At 38.9% G+C, this 18788-nt stretch overlaps 1 protein-coding gene across 3 annotated transcripts in view; it reads right to left on the reverse strand.

The window, feature by feature from the left end:
* LOC144195479 (aminopeptidase O-like) overlaps positions 1-18788 on the reverse strand; it is a 68777-nt gene that overhangs the window by 36455 nt on the left and 13534 nt on the right. For all 3 annotated transcript variants that reach the window (XR_013326093.1, XR_013326092.1, XM_077715157.1), the window contains exons 7-12: positions 12776-12989; positions 11451-11557; positions 7455-7557; positions 6495-6602; positions 5999-6042; positions 1638-1698 (exon numbers count right to left, since the gene is read on the reverse strand). Coding sequence is in view for 1 of the 3 variants with exons in the window: in XM_077715157.1 (XP_077571283.1) it covers positions 1638-1698; positions 5999-6042; positions 6495-6602; positions 7455-7557; positions 11451-11557; positions 12776-12989 (637 nt within the window). In the remaining 2 variants the exon portion in view is untranslated. The remainder of the gene's footprint in view (positions 1-1637; positions 1699-5998; positions 6043-6494; positions 6603-7454; positions 7558-11450; positions 11558-12775; positions 12990-18788) is intronic.

The raw sequence follows: 18788 nt of genomic DNA on the forward strand, positions 1-18788 counted from the left end.
CATATTATTCTTTATATGTTATTGATGAATGGAGCCTTTCAATCCCTGGATGATTCACTGACAAGGATGATTGATATGTGCAATATTTTTCGCCTGTTTGATGATGTCACAGCCTCCAGTAACACAAAATAGCAAATAAAAGGGAACAAAACAAGATTTGCTCCATTAATTGACATAGCAGTAAAAGAGGTTTAAAATTACCATAAACAATAATATGTTTCAGTGAGCAGTTCATTCAGTCCAACTGAAGGAGTTTCAATAAGGGGGATGTGTAGAAAAATTGCCTTCAAGACAATAAAACTATCCAATAAACATGGCAATATTAAACATAATGCAAAATCAATGCCTTTAAAATATGAGCATTTGCAGTACCTTCTTAAACAAGGAAGGTATGATACTAGATGCTAAAATATTCCATTTGTGTATGATACTACTGTATTTAAAAATGCACTATAGTAATTTTCAGACTTTTCTAACTGCACCATGTACTATTGGTCGAGATGGGAGTATACCCTGGTTGTTATCTGTGATTGTCTTTGCGGTTTAATCATTCTGTAAACGGTAAGTTTTGAAATAGGTCATACTGTACCTAATAATGCAAATATATGCCCTCTTTGTTCTTCCATCACACCCACTAGTTTTGGGAGCATAGGATAGCAGAGAAATTTGTCTACAGTTGGCCACTTCATGGTTCTAAACCAAGCTGCACCAAGCATGGTGTACATAAATGATGTGGTATTTGTTCATTTTTTTAAAGTTTATATATATATATATATCATACATTATCATTATTACAGTTATACAGCTCCCAGTTACATGGTACTAACCTCTGTTGCATGCATGAATATGAGCCTCTAAAACACTGTGATTGTGTAGATAAAAGCGCTATACACAAGTCCTGTGTATTTAACATTTACATTTTGATTTTCACTTTTGCCTTTGTGTCTACACATTTTGTTTCTTCTGTATTTTTATTGGGTTTGTGTTTTTGTTTCTTGTCCCATATTGAAATTATTGTTCGTCGTGACTAAGATGACGCATGTGCAAACCCCATTCCTTTTTTTATTGAACATTTTCCCCTTTTCTTTTGGTCAATTCCATTTTTAATATTTAGCTTTTTTTGTCTGGCTTTGATTGATTTAATCTCAGGTAACACTATTTTGGTCTGTTTACCATTTTTTTTCTTTTACAAGGTTTATATTTTGCTCTTTGATGACCTTTTGGTCATCAAATTTTGCTTGTTTTTACTTTCGCATTCAGCTTGTTTCTTGTGCGAGTAAAACTGAAGTAAAACATTCCCTACTTCCATGCCAATACAATTATACGGGTGCATGTAATAATATAACCAGTATATTGAAATGTTCCATATGTTGCTACCTGTAGATGCACACAGGCTGAGACTGTTAGCCCTGACATGCACACAGCTGCCATGCAACGCAATAAATGCTTAATAAGAAGCATGTGACTTGCTGCTTTTCATATACAGTAATTGGAAGGAGCATGAACATAAGTAGAGTGATTTATGTGAGCCGACAGTGAAACATTACATATGTGGTGCATACTCAGTCTAGCCACAATGATCCATATTAACACTAAAATGAACAATAAGAAAGGAAAAAAAAAGAAAACAATCTCACCATGGGAATTCCCGGTCGATCCAACCAATCGGCATAAACAGCATCAAGCGTTAGGCCTTTTCTGGAACACAATAGCATGAGTATTAGTATTTTGTCCACTATTATTGCGTCAATGACTGTTTTTGCCCAAAACACTTGTTGAAAACAAGGATGAGGGAATATATTTTTAGGTTAACAGCAGATTTGGGGTTTCCGCCAACACCTTAAACAAAACGTGGGGCACACCTACGGAGATGTGCTGAGACAATGAAGTGAATTTCAGTATACTCTGTGAGAATAAACATCAGGCACATCCATCCTAGGAAGAAACAGCACACACCCGCTCTAACCCAAATGCCTAATACATACAAATGTGCACGCAAACATTCCAAGAGCGGTTGTAATTGCGCAAGTAAACACAAAGGATCATGGTAAATACAACATATTTCCACATCATTATTCCTAGTCTGGGCTTGAGGGGAATTCCACACTTGGCTAGGCTGACTCATTTATAGCACATTAATGTGTCTCAGTGAAGCCATGAACTAAGCTATTTTCTAATTAAATCTTGATGTCAAACCTTTAGAGTTGGAAATAAACGTGTAACCTTTAAATATATAAACTTCTTCCTTTGTTAAAAAGAAGTACAGCTTGGCTTTTATTTTATGAAATGAATCCTTAACTACCAATTAGGCAAATTTTATGCTACTACTATGACAAGAGCTTGGGTCATACAGCAATGGCATCTCTTCTCCAAGCTTCCCTTTAGGTCCTACCAGCGTTTTACATTGGATTTAAGGCTGAGATATGAAAACGATGTTCCAAAAACTTAGATTTTCACCTGGTGAAGTCATTATTTGGTCATTGTCACAATGAAAAGTACATTTCTTTTCAGTCTCATCTCTCTAGCAGACATCTGGAGGAAAAGGGCTAAAAGTGACAACTTTTTGAGAAATCATTTAAATCACTTTTTCCGGCTTGACTAATGCCTTACTTTTCCAAATTTTATTGAAGAAATGAAGATCATTGAAGGTGCAATAATGATAGCCAAAAATGGTACTGCAGCATGTAGTAAATTTTTGAATCATGCACTTCTCCTTTGGGTTGCTAGATAAGCATTTGATAATAGTTTTACAAAATGGGAAAACAACATCTTAACCCAGACATGGGCAAACTATACTTTAGTCCTTTTTTCCGTTTATGTTCTATATGTACTGTGAACGGATGCAGTTTTTTATAGGTATCAAATCTTGTGCTGACCCGTCTGTCAAATGTGGCCCCCGGGCCGAAAAGTTTGCCCAACCCTGTCTTAACCATTGAGAACAGTGTCAGAATTATTTCCAAAAACCTGTTACTTCAATGTCTATTTAAAAAGGCCAATTTATTGAATAATTGAAGTGTAAATTTCCGATATTGCTCCTTAAAACATGTCCTCAATTTCATCCAGAGTAAACATCTAGCAGGGCTTAACTAATTGTTGATGTAAACTATTCTCACAGGATTTGATGGTCCAACTATAAGTAGTCATTTTGACCTACATATAAAAGTTGTCAGTCGCTCACAGCGGCAATGTAGTTATTTAAGACTAAACCTTCTTTAAAAAAAAAAAAACATCCATGATGTTTAGGAACGTGGGGGGAAGGGGTATTCGTGTAAAAGCCTGGCAGTTGACCCGCATGGTTCTATCATCTCTGACGCCAGCAGTAACCGTGGTGTCTCGTAATTGCAGGCTAGGTTAACTTAACTAGCAGCTGAGTCTTCTTTGAAGTTTTTAAAGGATGCATGCTCGTGGTCAAAGAAAAAAAGAAAAGTCTCAAAGCTACCAGAGATGGGACCGACGAATAACCTTTGAATCGTCAAAATGTGTACACTTATCAAAATAGAAATAATATCAATGCCATGTGCAAATACAGATAAAACTGTATGGCATTGTGGTTAGCACATTTTAGTCATGGTTTTGAAGTTTGGGATTGAGTTTATGTTCTATCGTCGAAAACTTTTAAGTCATTGTAGCGAGTGTAAGATTTGTATAAAGCAGTATTTTTTTTTGCAAAGGGAACTTTCAAAGGATGCAAGTTTGAAATCCTTCCTCTTTCATTTGTACAACAGAAAATCAGAAACGGTAAAAAAAATTTAAAAAATGGGTTTTAAAGCTATATTCTTTTTCAACTATTAACTAATTGGTTGTCAAAATGCATTGGACCTTGATCTTCATCAATGGTAGTGAAACTTGATCACTCAATGTTGAGCTTCCCAGTTAAAATGGATTTGAGTCTCTCAACAAACTTTGGAGAATAAAGAAACCATGTCCAGAAATAGCTACAAAGAAAAAAGTCGAGAAAATCACAACCAAAATAGCCAACACAGCCGGCGGGGGAATCCCTGAATTGGTTGCCAGCCAATTCCAGGGCACAATAAGACACAAAAAAAAACCATCCGCGCTCACACTTATACCTAAGGACAGATTGTTCAACTAGCTTACCATGCATGTTTTTTGCTAAGTGGGAGGAACTGGAGTACCAGGGAGAGCATGTAAGCTCTACACCGGAAGGTTGGAATCCAATGGGGTTTGAAGCCTAGATCTCAGAACTGTGAGGAGGACGTGCTAACCACCTACTATTAACATGTAAAATACTAAAATTCTAGTTTGCTACATTTGTATCTGCATTGTCACAATTATATTTCCTGAATACGGGATGAATAAAGTTATCCAATCCAATCTAATTTACTTGAACATGTTGTAAGGTTTTCATCCTTATGCAAATGAGGAGGGACTGTTTGATCTCCATGTAATTTTGAAACTGAGAAGTAGAAGGTAGAACAGAATGTAAAGTCAACTCAAGCCTCTTGTGTGGGGCATATTCAATGATATTTTCTGAAATTTCTTCAGGCCAAGCGGATCGCAATTGGACCATAGGCCATCGTTTGGGTAGCCCTAGGATACAGGAGATAGTGTGTGCCTTGCAATGATATAGTGACATGTCCAGAGTGTATCCTGCTGCTTGCCTGAACTTTGACCCTGGTGAACACAAGAATAGTAGAGAATATCTCTTTTTCATGTGAGCAGCAAGTTGCCGTGATGCTGTTCCGAAATAGTTGATATTAATGTTAATCACGCAGTCTTTAGGATAGACTGACTGACTGCATTCTCAATCGTAATCAGTGACTTATTTTAATGTGTGTTTTTCCACGCTTCTTTTTTATGTTCTGGTCTTTTAATGTTTGGATAGTTTAATGGCGTGCACCGCAAGGGAACATCTGTAACATCAATGCAGCAAGTGCACACTCCATCCCCCAACACAGCTCTTCTAGTGGGCTGTTTACTGGAAGAGGCATCAGACGCAAACATTGACCATCCCCAACTTCCTCTCTTTAATTCAATCAATCTATGCTCAGCAGGCAGGCACAAGGGAGACAAAGACAAAAACAACCAACACTGAGAACGGACAGAATGGTGCTGAAGGCCAGATAGGGGAGCGTCACTAGCAGACGGATGCAAGTAAGCGGGGCCAGACGTGGAGGAAAAGAGAGACGGACAGTGGGAGAGGTTAATGAGGCAATCATGAGAAATAGAGAATTGAGTGATTAAGCCAGCGCCGAAGAGGAGGCAGAAAATTAGAGAGGAGGAGAGCAGGAGGAGCGCTTGTCCTTTTACACTTCAGTTAATACTGGAGTGGATGAGACTGTGCTTACAAGGATTGATGTTGGGGCCCAGCCCTCACTGAGCGAAATCGATGAAAATCAAGGCCAAATCCGGCCAAGCTCTTCTGACAAGTTCTCTACCAAGCCATAACAAGTTACAAAAGACACTGCATACAGTATAAAGGTTCAAACGTGACCTTTAGAAAATGCATGAATACAGATCATGCCCATTTTGATTGAGGCTGACAGAGAGCCAAAGATAAACTTCATTCTCTTCCGTTTTTTAAGGCCCTTGTCTGCGACGATTTTGGCTAACAGGCAGGGTACACAGTGGAGAGGTCATCAGTTGTAGGCAGACAAATAAAGACCCAGTCATATTTGTGTAGATTCATAGAGAATTTTTAGTTTTCAATGAACCTAACAGATATTTTTGGGAAGTGAAATCATCTTTGGTGACAGAAAATGGTATAATGTTATAAAATTGTATTGCAAGACTTCAAATAGATTAAAAAAAAGAAAAACATGCACACAAAGGAGACCACACAACTCAAAAGTCAAAGAAAAGGAACAGGCATGCAGGTATAACAGTATTTAGCTCATGAACACGTATTTTGTTCAAAACAGAATTCAACCAACACTAGTCAAGCCCTGCTGAGACACATAAAGCCTTGTTTGTATCTCTCAGTCAATTATTTATGAACCTCAGCATTCCCCATAAGCACTCGATTCGGAGTACATACCTTGCAAGGTCAGGAAAGGTAGAAAGCAGCATTTGCAGGAAATCCTGTCAAACAATGATCGATAGGAATGAAAGCATTAACAGAGGTGTAGAAGATTTTTGTTAGGTGTTCCATGTCAAAGTGTTTATATTAGACTCATTACTTATAGAGAAGACAACAGCAGCCAGGTGGAACATCGCACATACTCTACATCCACAGAAATTCAAACAGGTGTGGTTGCTCAGACAGCAGTAGAGTAAACACACAGCACTAAGCTGATGTACAGTCATCAATTTGGGGGGGAAAACTATTGTAACACAGCGGCAGTCAAGCTTATAGCACATCAGCATCCAATTAATTTATGGAAATAACATTGCGCTGGGAGGACGGGTCACATTAAATGGTTCGAATTGGAGCCGAGATTTGATTAACAAGCGCAGAGGAAGCTGCGAGCCACCATGGCGGCTCCCAATTAATGTCATCGAGTGGAAAATGGGTCCCTAAACTGGAGGCTCACCTGAGATAGAATGAGTTGACCGTGGTATTTCTTCACAAATAATCTGAAGAAGTTAATGAATTGCTGCTCTCCCACTTCACTGGCCAAGAACGTGAGGAGGAAATAGCCCTTTGAGAGATGAGATAAGCATATAATGATATATATTATTAATAATATACTTACTGAAACGATTCAACAACACAGTTCTCTTGCATAGGTACAGTGATATTTTTGCAATATTATTAAACAACAGCTACACTGCGACTCTTGTGAGGATAAGCAGTTCAGAAAATGAATGAATTAGAGCTAGATTCCATATGGTGTCAAGTAAAATAGAAATTTAAAATAAAAAGGAGACAAAACAAACTTCACTAACATAAAATGTGGTTAATGGATCAGTGAGTGACAAACTTTAAAGGGGGTCAACATTTATTTCCTAGGAGTGGAAATGTATAGAAATATACATTCACACATATACATATGGGGAACATAAAATGTGTACAATGCAAGTATGTAGGTTTCTCTTACCAGAAAAGGTGTTTATTGTCTGCCAAGACTTTAGTAAAACTGTCTGACATAATGTCCATTCAGGTGTAGAAGCAATTGCAATAATGAATTAAGAGTACTGATTACAGTGTTTACTACTTAAATCCTACTAAATTCTCATGAGAATTAGCCACGGTATTTAACACGTGCTGTAACGACAGGACTCATTTAGACTAATCACTTTCCACAGATGCTTGGAGAGATCGAACACTGTGACCACTTAACCCACTGACCGACCCACTGTGTTGGCTTGACTTGGACGTAGCAAGAGAATAAACTGCCAAGGATAACAACGATGCATGATGAAATAAAGATATAGCGCCTCCTGGGATTTGCCGAAGTGAGCAATACTATCTTTAAGCCATAATTTTTATACGTACACATTAGTTCAAACAGTTTTGCAATCACCGTGTCACATGTTCCCTATGATCTCACCTTTAGGTAATGGACTTGCAGGAAGGATTTGTCTGGGTTAAGGGCATGTTTCACTGCGGCTGAGCCAGACTCACTGACCTGGCCTGTTTTCTCCATGTTGGGTCTACAGAAAAACAAAAGCAGCAGACAAACACTTCGCATCATAATAAATATAACTGAACCACAGCCCAGATAAGTGACCGAGTCCCTTAGTTGTCAGGGGGTTATCACACAATCTTAAAAAAAATTATGTCAGCAGAACTAAATTCAGCAACTCAGCTCAAACTCACAGTGGTTAACACCTTGCTGCTATGCTTTGCCCGAGGCCCCTGCAAATTCATAAAAAGCATGCTATACAGTGTTTATATGACCTCTTAGAAATGCTCTACTTGCATTTTACTGCCCATGATTCACTGGGGGAACATAACACAAAAAAATCCACTCTGTGACCATGCAGAGGTTGGCGCCTGGTTTCTCTGTCACACAGATACAAATCATTCCTCGGACCCCCGTAAAAAACATAAACAAACACCTACAATCCCAATAAATCCCAGACAAACAGGTGAGTGACGTGGGTCCCTGTGCAATGATAGTTTCAGTTAGCCTGTATTGATCCGGCTGAGCAGATTAACTCAGTGTGCCAATAGGAAGGCCTTAAAGGATGGCCGCACTGACAAATCGATGCAGCAGGCGCCTGGCCAACCGATCAATACGCCCCCTCATCACCAGCTACCACTTTTCAGCCTCATGACACGGATGTCAAATAAACACACAGGAAGAGGCGAAAGCCCAAAAACATGTGTCTAGAGTCACATGATCACTGCAAAGGAAGCTCTCATTCAGATGTTGAGCGCCAGGACAAAGCAATCATACTTAATCAATAATACTTTTCTTAATAATTCATATTAATTAGTTTTTAATGGATTTTTTAAATGAGGAAAAATACTACAAAAATGTTATAAATGCACTCGGGTAGGTTGTCAACATCTGGAGCCTTCTGCTGGTTCCCGAAATTTAGTGAATGCAAATTATATGCTTCTTTTGATTAAAGTTACACACTTCATGAACCCTAGTGATGATGTTGTTGCCAGGTAATTGAAGATGCAATTAAACGTGATGAACTCCTCTGGTTCATATTTGTTATGCAACCTGTTCAATTATTTGGGCTTCCACCCTCTGAAATACATGGAATGGAGGTGGACTTTTAAAGGCAGACTAACAAGTCATGGATAGTCAGAATTCTAGCTGATAGACAGATGTTCAAATACGTATTTGCAGCTCTATCAGACAAATAAAAGGTGAAAAAAATCATTCATTGTGTGTTTTTTAAAAATTATTTCTCTCCCTGTGGACGTGCACCTACGATGAACATTTCACACCCCTCCATGATTTCTAAGTGGGAGAACTTGCAATGTAGCAGGGTGTTCAAATACTTTCTCTGGCAACTCAGGGAATAGCTCAGTTATGTCCGTCGCCACTTAAAATGGAAAATGGTGTAGAACAAATTTGCATGACATTTGAATCATTTATCATAGTTTTGACTTGCTCTCTGTCCACTCCCATATCCGTTGCATTGACATGTGTCTGCTACCGCTGATAAGATGAAACAGCCTTGTTTTTTTTTGTTGCGAGTAACACGATGGGCACTATGAAAAATCATATACATTATGCGAGTGGAATTTAAGTAAAAAGTGAGTGTCAGGCAGGGGATTAGAGAGCCAAAGAACAAATGAAGAATGGGATAAATAAAATAACAAAAGCTGCATTCCTAGTAGTGTATGCGGAGCACACACACAGTGGCATGGTAGAGTAGTGAGGAAAAATAGCATTTTACCAACACTGGCATCTTCCACAAAGGATCTCCACCCTTACCACTGTCCAGACTTGGGATGTATGGACGTGTAAATCTTTAGCTTTGTCAGGGAGGATTTACTTCAGCTTTAAGAAGAATCTCTGCTCACTGCCTTGTAGAATTGCACAATAGGTGCATGTATTCTAGAATAAATGCTTCTCTTGCCCCTGCCTCAAAGGCCATAGTATGTGCGGTGGGGCGTGTTTGTATCGATTCTTGTGTATGCGTTGTGTGTAGTCATGCTCACACCTGGGTGTGTCTGTGATTGAGAGAGCGAGGGAAAGCGCGGGAGGAAATCAGGAGCTATTACTGACAGAACTTAATGTCAAAGGGACATACACGCAGAGGCACACGCACCCACACACTGATCCACACACACAGGAGGTTTATAGCACCGCAAGCCATTGCCTGACAAATTACACTGGGTTGACTGTGGAAACCGGATAAGGTAGAGCAGTGCTCCCAGCAGCCCAGTAAATCAGCAGGGAGAATGGTGTCTGGCCCAGGCCACCCTAAATATAACTCATCTGAAAGGCACTGATAAACGCTGGCCACTAGCCGCCCACTGCTGCACGAGCGCTTCTCGATTGTGACCCACTGAACTTGGACAGCACAACCTGACATTTAGCTTTTGTGTGTGTAGAACTGCTTAGATCTCACATTCGCTTCCCATTCTTTGCTCCTCACGGTGTTTTGCTCAACCTTTTCTATGTGCACTGTAATGGCTGCTGCGTATGCCTGTCCTGTTATCACGCAGTTATGACGTTAACACAGCGACTGGGATGACAGAACTACAGGCAAAATCAATGCGGAACATGTCTGCTCTCTGTCTCTCCAACCTTCTTGTGACCCTAATGCTCCATTCACTCCTAAAGCTGAAATATATCATTGAAATGATCATCAATCAGCCCCATGACAAGAGAAAGGACAAATATGCAAGAGTGCATTTGCTGGTTGTGTTTTTGTGTGTGCGCCTTGTTTATTCAAGTATGTCAGCTGCAGAGAAACCTAATCTTGATCCTCCTAATCACCCATGTGTCTGTCTTTCTAATAGGGGAGCAAGCTGATGAAAACTGCCAGGCGGACACCTCTCTTAAGTTTAACCATTTACACTTTCAGTCATTGAACAACAACTTACAAATGATACTTATTTGCTCTTGTTCTATACTGTCTGGCATTATTAGAGTAATGGGTAAGATTGAGTCTATTCCAAAAGCCAGAAATGTGCCTTGGACAAGGCGTGAATCAATCTCAGAGCATATGAATAAACAACAATTAACACTCATATCTATGGTTAATTTAGAGTCTTCAATTAAGCAAATGTTCATATTTTGGGAATATGCGAGATAGTAAAGCCATGCAAACAGAGGGTCTGACACACAGAACATAGTCAATTCTTGAGCATTTTGAGTACTTTGTTGACTCGCTTGTTGACTCACACAATTCACTGAAATAATAAGTGTTGGTGGAAAAGTGACAGATATCGTTTAGTCTTTTTCAATGAAACACTGCTCAGCAGAGGGTAAAATTGACTATTAAGTGTTTTCATTATGTTCTGACAGCGCAATGTTTGAACAGTTAATGCCAACCAGAAATACAATTTAAAAAAAATCAATGCGAGGCGAACATGTTACTATACACTGTATTGCTTGTAGTAATTGTAAATGTCAAAAACGTAGTGCGCCACAAGAGTCGGTTAGCGGTAATCAAAAATGCAAGGTAAGATATTCTCATTTTGAATCAGTTACTACCTGGCTATGGGTTTTCCACAATAACACAATTAAAGTTTGGGTCATGATGTCGGACATATATTGTGTAATTGTGCATGTGTGTACCCTATTCTTGTTCTCACTAAGCAGAACATGATCGTACATCTTCACGTGGATAATCTTGTACAATTCAGCTAGATTTGCCACACCCGTAGCATTGGAATGCTTTTAGCAGACTCAAGTATGTCAGAGGGCAACTACATTAGAATAATGGGCTGTGTTGTTACTCAAATGTTACCGAAAGGTAACTCCGCATTTTGCAAGTCATATTATATAAAGTATGGAAAGTCATAACTGATCCTGAAATAATTTGTATACTATGGTTTTTAAGGAATTTTCAAAGCAAAATTATTTTTAAATTCAGGATATGAAGATGTTGTGATGGATGAGACCCACCTGAGGATTTGAAGCTCCTCAACTGAATTCTTCAACTCATCCGACAATCTTCTCCACTTCAGCAGTGCTTTCAAACTCGATTGTTCTGCTGCTTCTGACAGGGAGAGCTGCGGCAAGAAAAAAATGGGAATGGGATGAAATTTCTGTTATGTAAATGCACTGAATTATCAAATACACAGAAGAGAATAAGTTGCTTTGTAATCATAAAGTGGAGCATCTCAGACCAAATAACCTTGTAGTCACACAATTTGGAATTCAACTTCAAATCTATTATAGATGTCACACGCTGATTAACCTTTCTCCTTTTAAGTGGATTTTTGCAGTGATTGTTCGAAAAAAATGGACTACCTTTGCGGCTCGAGTAAAGCTAAATATTAATACAATGCAAGGGACGTCACCCTACCACAAAGATTATGCGTTATCTTTGAATATTCTCAACAATCACACAAGGCCACAGCTCATATAACAAGACCATAATTTGATTTAGTGTTAATGACAATAATTAAAAACACCAACATTTAGATCCAAAGGGACGTAAGGAAAGAAGAATTTATATTTCCATGAAATGTGTGACATTAGGAAGCAACCAAATAGAGGCAACAAGAGTCAGGCTCGGCGGACACATTTAAAATGCTATTAAAATTTAGGGTAATACTAATGATGGATTGATTAATTAAGGCAGTGAGCTGCAGAATAAGAACACTTTTGTCATTTACCACCAGGCAGAAAATATCGCCCTTATTTTTTTCTGAGCTCCTTTTCGTTCAAATTTTTATGAATGTAAATATTTTTAAAATGTATTCAAATGATCAAATCTTGTAAAGTTGCAAACGATAAGACGTATTGGGTTTAGTTGCTATTTCAAGGCTGGACCAAGATGACCTCCCAGTCACCTATTATTTTTGTCAACAGAAAAAAAAAACGAATAACTGTGGTAAATGATACTGTTCCACCACATGCATGCAGACTTTATCCCGCTTTGACCCCAGATGCAGAGTACATGTGGGAATACATTGAGTATATTGTCTTCAGATGCGGATGTTTTGATCATGCAAGATCTAATGCATGCATTGCACGAGAACGCAGATGGTAATAGCAAATCTCTGTTTGTAATTTCACCATCTGTCTTTGTAGCCAAACATCTTCCCAGAGGAAATCCGTATCAGTAAGTATGAAGCTACATGGACAAATATGATTTCATTCCTGCCTCTTCTCAAAAGAGCACCACTATCACAATTGAACTGTCATGTGGTTCTGTAGAAGTGCTGGGACAATTAAGTAACATCAAACAGCCACATTAAAGTATGATAAGAGTGTGCCCGTACTTGCTGTGCTTGGGCCCAGATAATATCCTCCAGGTAGGTGGCAAAACCCTCGCTAATCCATTCCTCTGTCCAGTCTCTGGCCCCGATGAGCAGGCCAAACCAGGCGTGGGCAATCTCATGGCACAGCCTGGACCCACAAAAGGACAGGCTGTTGTCTATCAAAAATGAGCTGCCAACATGCAGCACACTCTGAGACAGGAAAATGATGTGGGGGCTGAAGCACACAAAGGACAGAGAGAAACTAGTAGGTTAAAAGCCAGTCACAATTTGACACAAAACATGATAAGTGACAATGTCAGACAAATGTGTCATTGCGAGAAGAAAAAAGGCTTCGTCACAATTATACATTTTTAATTTACACTTGATTTGTGGACTGTAGGTCCTTTGTGAGTCAAAACCAAATGACAGGAATATACTAAAACCAATCATTTCAACAATTCCTAGCATATTCATCTTGAATTTCAACAGAGAAATCCATAAATCATTTAGCAGTGTGTTTTGTATGAAACACTGCTAAAGTCTTGCAAGAACAAGCTCAACGGAAAGTAACTCACCTATAATGTAAACAGGAATTCCAAAGACATTTTGAGGTTAGTGTTGTCCAAATTTGAAGCTTAGATAATATCAGATTTAACAATATAACTTAGTCTTTAAGGGTTTTGCCAAAGGACCAGCTAATTCTGCTACAATCTTCTCAAGGGCACAATCACCAAACACTTGCAGGTAAAATCAATTAAATTAAATTACCAGTTTTAAGAGGATTTAGTTTAAGATGACTTCAAGGTAATGCTGGGAATTATTGTTTAAAAAAAAGCAAATCCTGGCTGTTTTAAGTTTATTTCTTCAAACTTAAAGGATGTTACTCCAATGGTAAACTAGTATTTAAGAATAGGATCTGTAATTACTGCACATCCGCATCAGAATTTTTTGGTGTACAAGGATAATCACGATTTCATTTGATGACAGGCGGCTATCAAACATCTGGTCTGACTTATATGGTTTGAAATGATATGCTTAAGAAGTTTAAGTATAGAAACAGAGAGGCACTAAATCTGCTTATCATTATCATAGTAAGATACTGTTCGATTACATAATTTCATTGAATTACAAGAAAAGTGTCCTATACAGTTTGGGTGATATTTTCTTTGTAAACAATAATGGTTCTAACCTTTCCAGTGTCTCATTAGCCACAGACAGCAATCAATGAAAGTGATGGCTCAAGAGAGAATGGAAGAAAGGAATAAGTAGATTATTAGCAATTGAATTAAAACATCTGCAATATGCCAACATTTCACCTAATGTTCATTTTAATGGCTTTACATTATAAAATCTAAGCAAACAGATTTAGCCAATCACTTTGAGTTAACAACTGTATTTTGCAGCACATGAATTGTCTTTTGATGTGCAGTACCCATAACCTTATCCTTTCCTAATAAACACAAGTCATGTCTATTCCTAAACTGAAGCCATGCATCCATTTCATCTTTTCATCAAAACAAGGCCTAAAACAATGCTGGTTACATAAATCCCATACATTGAGAGGAAGCAATATATTTTTGTTATGTTTAAAAATATTTACAACACAAAATAATAATAATAATAATTAAGTCAACTGGCAGAAAAAAAAAATCAAACTTCCAAAACATTCCAGCAAAGAAACGTACCACATGTGATTGTTAACCATGAGACCGCCCTGTCGGAAGAGTGATAAAACGTCAAAGCCAGGGTCACGGCTGAAGACTTTTCCGGCACATTCTTTACTTCTATCTTATGTATGGGGGCCACAAAGGCAAGGGGGTGGGATTCAAGCACACTGTGCTGAGAGGCCTGCTTTACTGCAATGCAGGAATGGAAAGGGCGAGTGGGAGAGGCGTGGGTGAATGCACTCTCGTACTCTTGGTCTGCACTAGCAATAAAGACTTATTAAGGGGGTCTTTCACTAACAACATCTTCAAGAGTCCTAACTGCTGTTGACCTGCCATGGGTGGAAGAATTTAGAGCAGTTTTAAGTAATTTTCCACAATGGAAAGGCTATGACAAACACGCCAAAGATATTTCCAAGTCTGCCAGTAAGAAACAATGGTTATGCATTGAATGTTTTTACACCATAACAAGGCTGCGCAAATTGGGGATTTCGATGACGTCTACAACCAGTGGTCCTTAACCTCATTGGAGCTACCGAACCCTACCAGTTTCAAATGCGCATCCATTGAACCCTACTGTGGTGTAAAATAAAATATAATATAAAATATTTATAATAAAATATTTACTATTGCTTTTAATCTTAGTTGACAGGCGGCTGTAATAATGATTATGATTCCTTTCAAATCTCTCAACAAGTTTACATTAAGATTCTAACAGCAGAAATTGGAGTGCTTTTTTGTTGACAGCAGAATCAAGATACATTGAAAACTAAATCGAGAAACGAAAAACAGAAAGTACACTGAGGCCAAGTTGTGTATGTGCGACAATCCATTCAAGTGCATAATAAGCTGTTTTTTGAAAGAATTAAATCAATCCATTGTATCTGTGAGGAGAGTTAATCAGATAGAAAGCAGCTTCTGTTGTTTAGCAACATTTGAGCATCATAAAAACCAGTCCTTTGGGCATACATCTCAAATGTAATCCCACGTTTCTCCTGATTACTCTAACTAAGGCTCTCGCTGGAGTAGCAGACACTAACATTAGCCTTATGACTGTGTTCGTAGCCTAATCTTACTCCCCTTCAATTGGATAAGCATGCCTTTGTTGTCCGTTCCAGCAGTGCACAAGTGCGTGAGTGAGCGTGAAACCACAAAGACAGCCTTTCAGCGACGGCGTTTGCACACGCTCCGCGGAGGGAGGCGGAATCCATCACCACGGTGACAAATGGTGTCATCCCACCATGGCTGGGGACTCCAAACAACAGCATCTTTCACATTCGTTGATACAGTGACTGACATTAGTTGACATCAGGGACTCGTCAAGGCTGCCCGCATGGGTGAACTGTACAACTTCCTTGACAACATTAAGTCTGTAATCTTATTTGCCGGATCTTACTAATTATTTACATACATAACTTTTTTTTTCCCAATGCAAAGTGAAGAAAAATTCACAATTGACCAACCCAGCTTAAACCAAGAACCCATCTTTTACTTATTCCAGTATGTGAAGAACAAAAGGAGTACAGGAGAAAATACAAATCCAGTCAAAAAGTATCAAGTAGAGGAGTCTAGTAAAGATGGATGATAAAGTAAATATCATATTGTAGTACAGATTTATAACCCAAATGGTTCGTGGAACACAACATAAAAATAGTGATTATAGTCAATTTGTGGCCTTTCATGTAACAACTCTATGACTGCGACTCATCCTGGGTGAGACGGCCCTGAGCTTCAGGTGTGCCAGGGCAAGACTTCAATTTAGTGGGACACAGATTGCAATAGCGTTATGCTCCTCCATCTCTCCATCCATTATTCATCTCTCCATCCCTTCATCCATCATCTCAGGCTCTAGGCCATTTATTCCCCAGTGGGACACTGCCATGCATAATGCAATAGGACCCCTATCATAGTCCTGTAATTGACATCCTCAGCTCACCTCACAGTGGGGATACTACTAAAACAGCCCAGAGAGAGAGAGACAGAGAGAGAAAGGGACAGGGGAAGAGAGAGAGCGAGAGAGAGAGAGGTCAAGAGATGATGATGAGCCCCCCACTTTGACCGTATAAACAAGAGGGTGAGAAATTAAGCGAGGGAAAAAAAATATTACAGTGACAGCAATAGTTGGAAATACAGGAAGCGATTTGGGATCGATACACACAGAGAACATACAAACTTCACACAAGAAGGTGAGGATCTGGGCTCAAACTCTAGATCTCAGAGGTGTAAGGCAGAGGCACTAATCATTGGGTCACTGTGGTGCCCAAATAAGTGATAAAAAAACAACAATCATTTAATCATCTATAGCTGATATTTGTTTTTTATGTTAGTGTGCAACTGTATATCATAGAAATAGAGGGTATGATGCCAAGTTGAACCAAGGAGTGTTTCAAACCCTGTAGCGGTTCATTGAATTCCTAAAATGTGTCATTTTGCAGGAAAAAGATTTCCACCCAACAGCGACACCTTGAAAAATGCATTTCTACATATTGAACACATTGACACGTTACTCTCTGCAGTTGGGTATGCCACTAGCCACTATATGAGGAAATGCAATAGATGCATAAAGAAATATCCAAAAACAAAGCTTTCAATGGACGGAAAGTAAAGCAATGGACAAAAGCTACATGAAAGATGACATTCACTCAAGTATGCTGTTGTCTATTCTTTTCTATTAACGAAAAGGTCACCCAATCCTAATGTCAGCCGATGTGAATGAGCTTTGTCTCATCCCTCCTTGGTCACATTCAGAGTTTTTTGACCAAAACTCCTACCACCCTTCTTTTTTTAACAAGCCTGACTCCCAATGTCTGGAATTCCAGGCTGGCTGCAAATCAGCTCTGTGTTTCCCAGACAGGGGGCCCCAACAGGACCAGGCCAAATGCCAGTCCATGTAGGGCCAGATCACATGAGCAGACAGGGGCCCTCCCGAGAGATGCCAAACAATGTAAATTGCATTGTATCAGACTCCGCCAACAAATAGCAAATATCACATACAGGTAATAAGGTAATCTGCTACTGTTTTGTTAAATGAAACGAAAAAAGTTTAGAGGGAAATAAATGAGTATCAGGACTACAGTGTCGTTTTCAATTGCTATAAACAGCTCAACATCAAAAGCTCTTTCATGCACGTAGAAAGTGACGTGTAGCTTTGTATCACATGCATGGCATCTACATGGGTCATAAACTGGTGAGGCCAAGCATGGTGTAAGTAAGGACTTTTCAACGAAAGGAACAATACGTGACAAGTACAAGCCTTCATACACCACCCCACACACACATTCATATAATGAATAAAGCCATTTTTAATCCATATCAGATGAATAGTAATGCCTGATCCATTCTCTCCTAACAGCAGAGCAATCATGTGCCATTAATTCCTGTTTCAGTCCAATATCTGATATCATGTCAAAGGAATGTCGGTGAGTGTGTGTGTCCGGGTCTGTAAATGTGTTGGCAACGATGCTAGGGCATAGATTAAAAACATTACAAACATTCAGACTGGCGGGCCAGCCGTCTGCTCCGATTGTGTCATTCGCCAGCGTTTCTGCCATCGAGTCACGTAACCGCTGCGACAGGACAACACATCTGTTAAACGACTGCCTCTCCTAAATGACTGTTTGTCACTCGCGGCACGCTCCATTATCAGCAGATATTTATGAGCTGGCATGGAGGCCATACTTTTGAGTTTGGTCATGACACCTATCTAAGTAAATTGGTTATGTGCTTTTGCGCTCGTTTGCATAAAATCAATTTAGTAATTGAAATACGTTTTTAGTTTGCGAGTTCCCTGACGAGGCAGCGGTTAACAATACATACCTTCAATCTTAATTCTCAAAGGTTTCATAGGCTATATACTGGCAAGTTAGAAATGAAAGTGTGTGTGTGGACCCTCTTACAACAGAGTATTTGGCAGTTCTGAGAATTATTAAATCTTGTTCAAATGTGTGTTTTTTCTGAGTTAGCACGTACTTTATGCAATTTTTAGTGCCTCTCTTTAACCCCAAATTAAGTTCAGATGTTCTAGTATACATTAGATAAAATTGTTGCACAAGGTCATAGTCCACAGAAAGTTTCCAAACCATCAGAATAATCTCAAGGTCAAAGGTAATACACAATTGAAAGCAAAACTATTGTATTGCAGACCATATAAAATCATTTTTTTTTCTTTTCTTTGAAAAAAAGGATGAAAACTAAACTGGTCAATGACGCTGCAAAGAGATTGTCAATGAGCTTCCAAGAATTTTTGACAGGTACTGGATGTTCAGTCCATGTAAGAACAATCTTTCATCTTCTTTATACGTCTGATCTGTGAGATAGGCTGGCAAAAAAAGCCTTCATCGTTTGAAGGAAAAAAAAAATGAAATCCCCCA

This window comes from Stigmatopora nigra, chromosome 4, assembly GCF_051989575.1.
Source record: "Stigmatopora nigra isolate UIUO_SnigA chromosome 4, RoL_Snig_1.1, whole genome shotgun sequence".
Lineage (NCBI taxonomy): Eukaryota > Metazoa > Chordata > Actinopteri > Syngnathiformes > Syngnathidae > Stigmatopora > Stigmatopora nigra.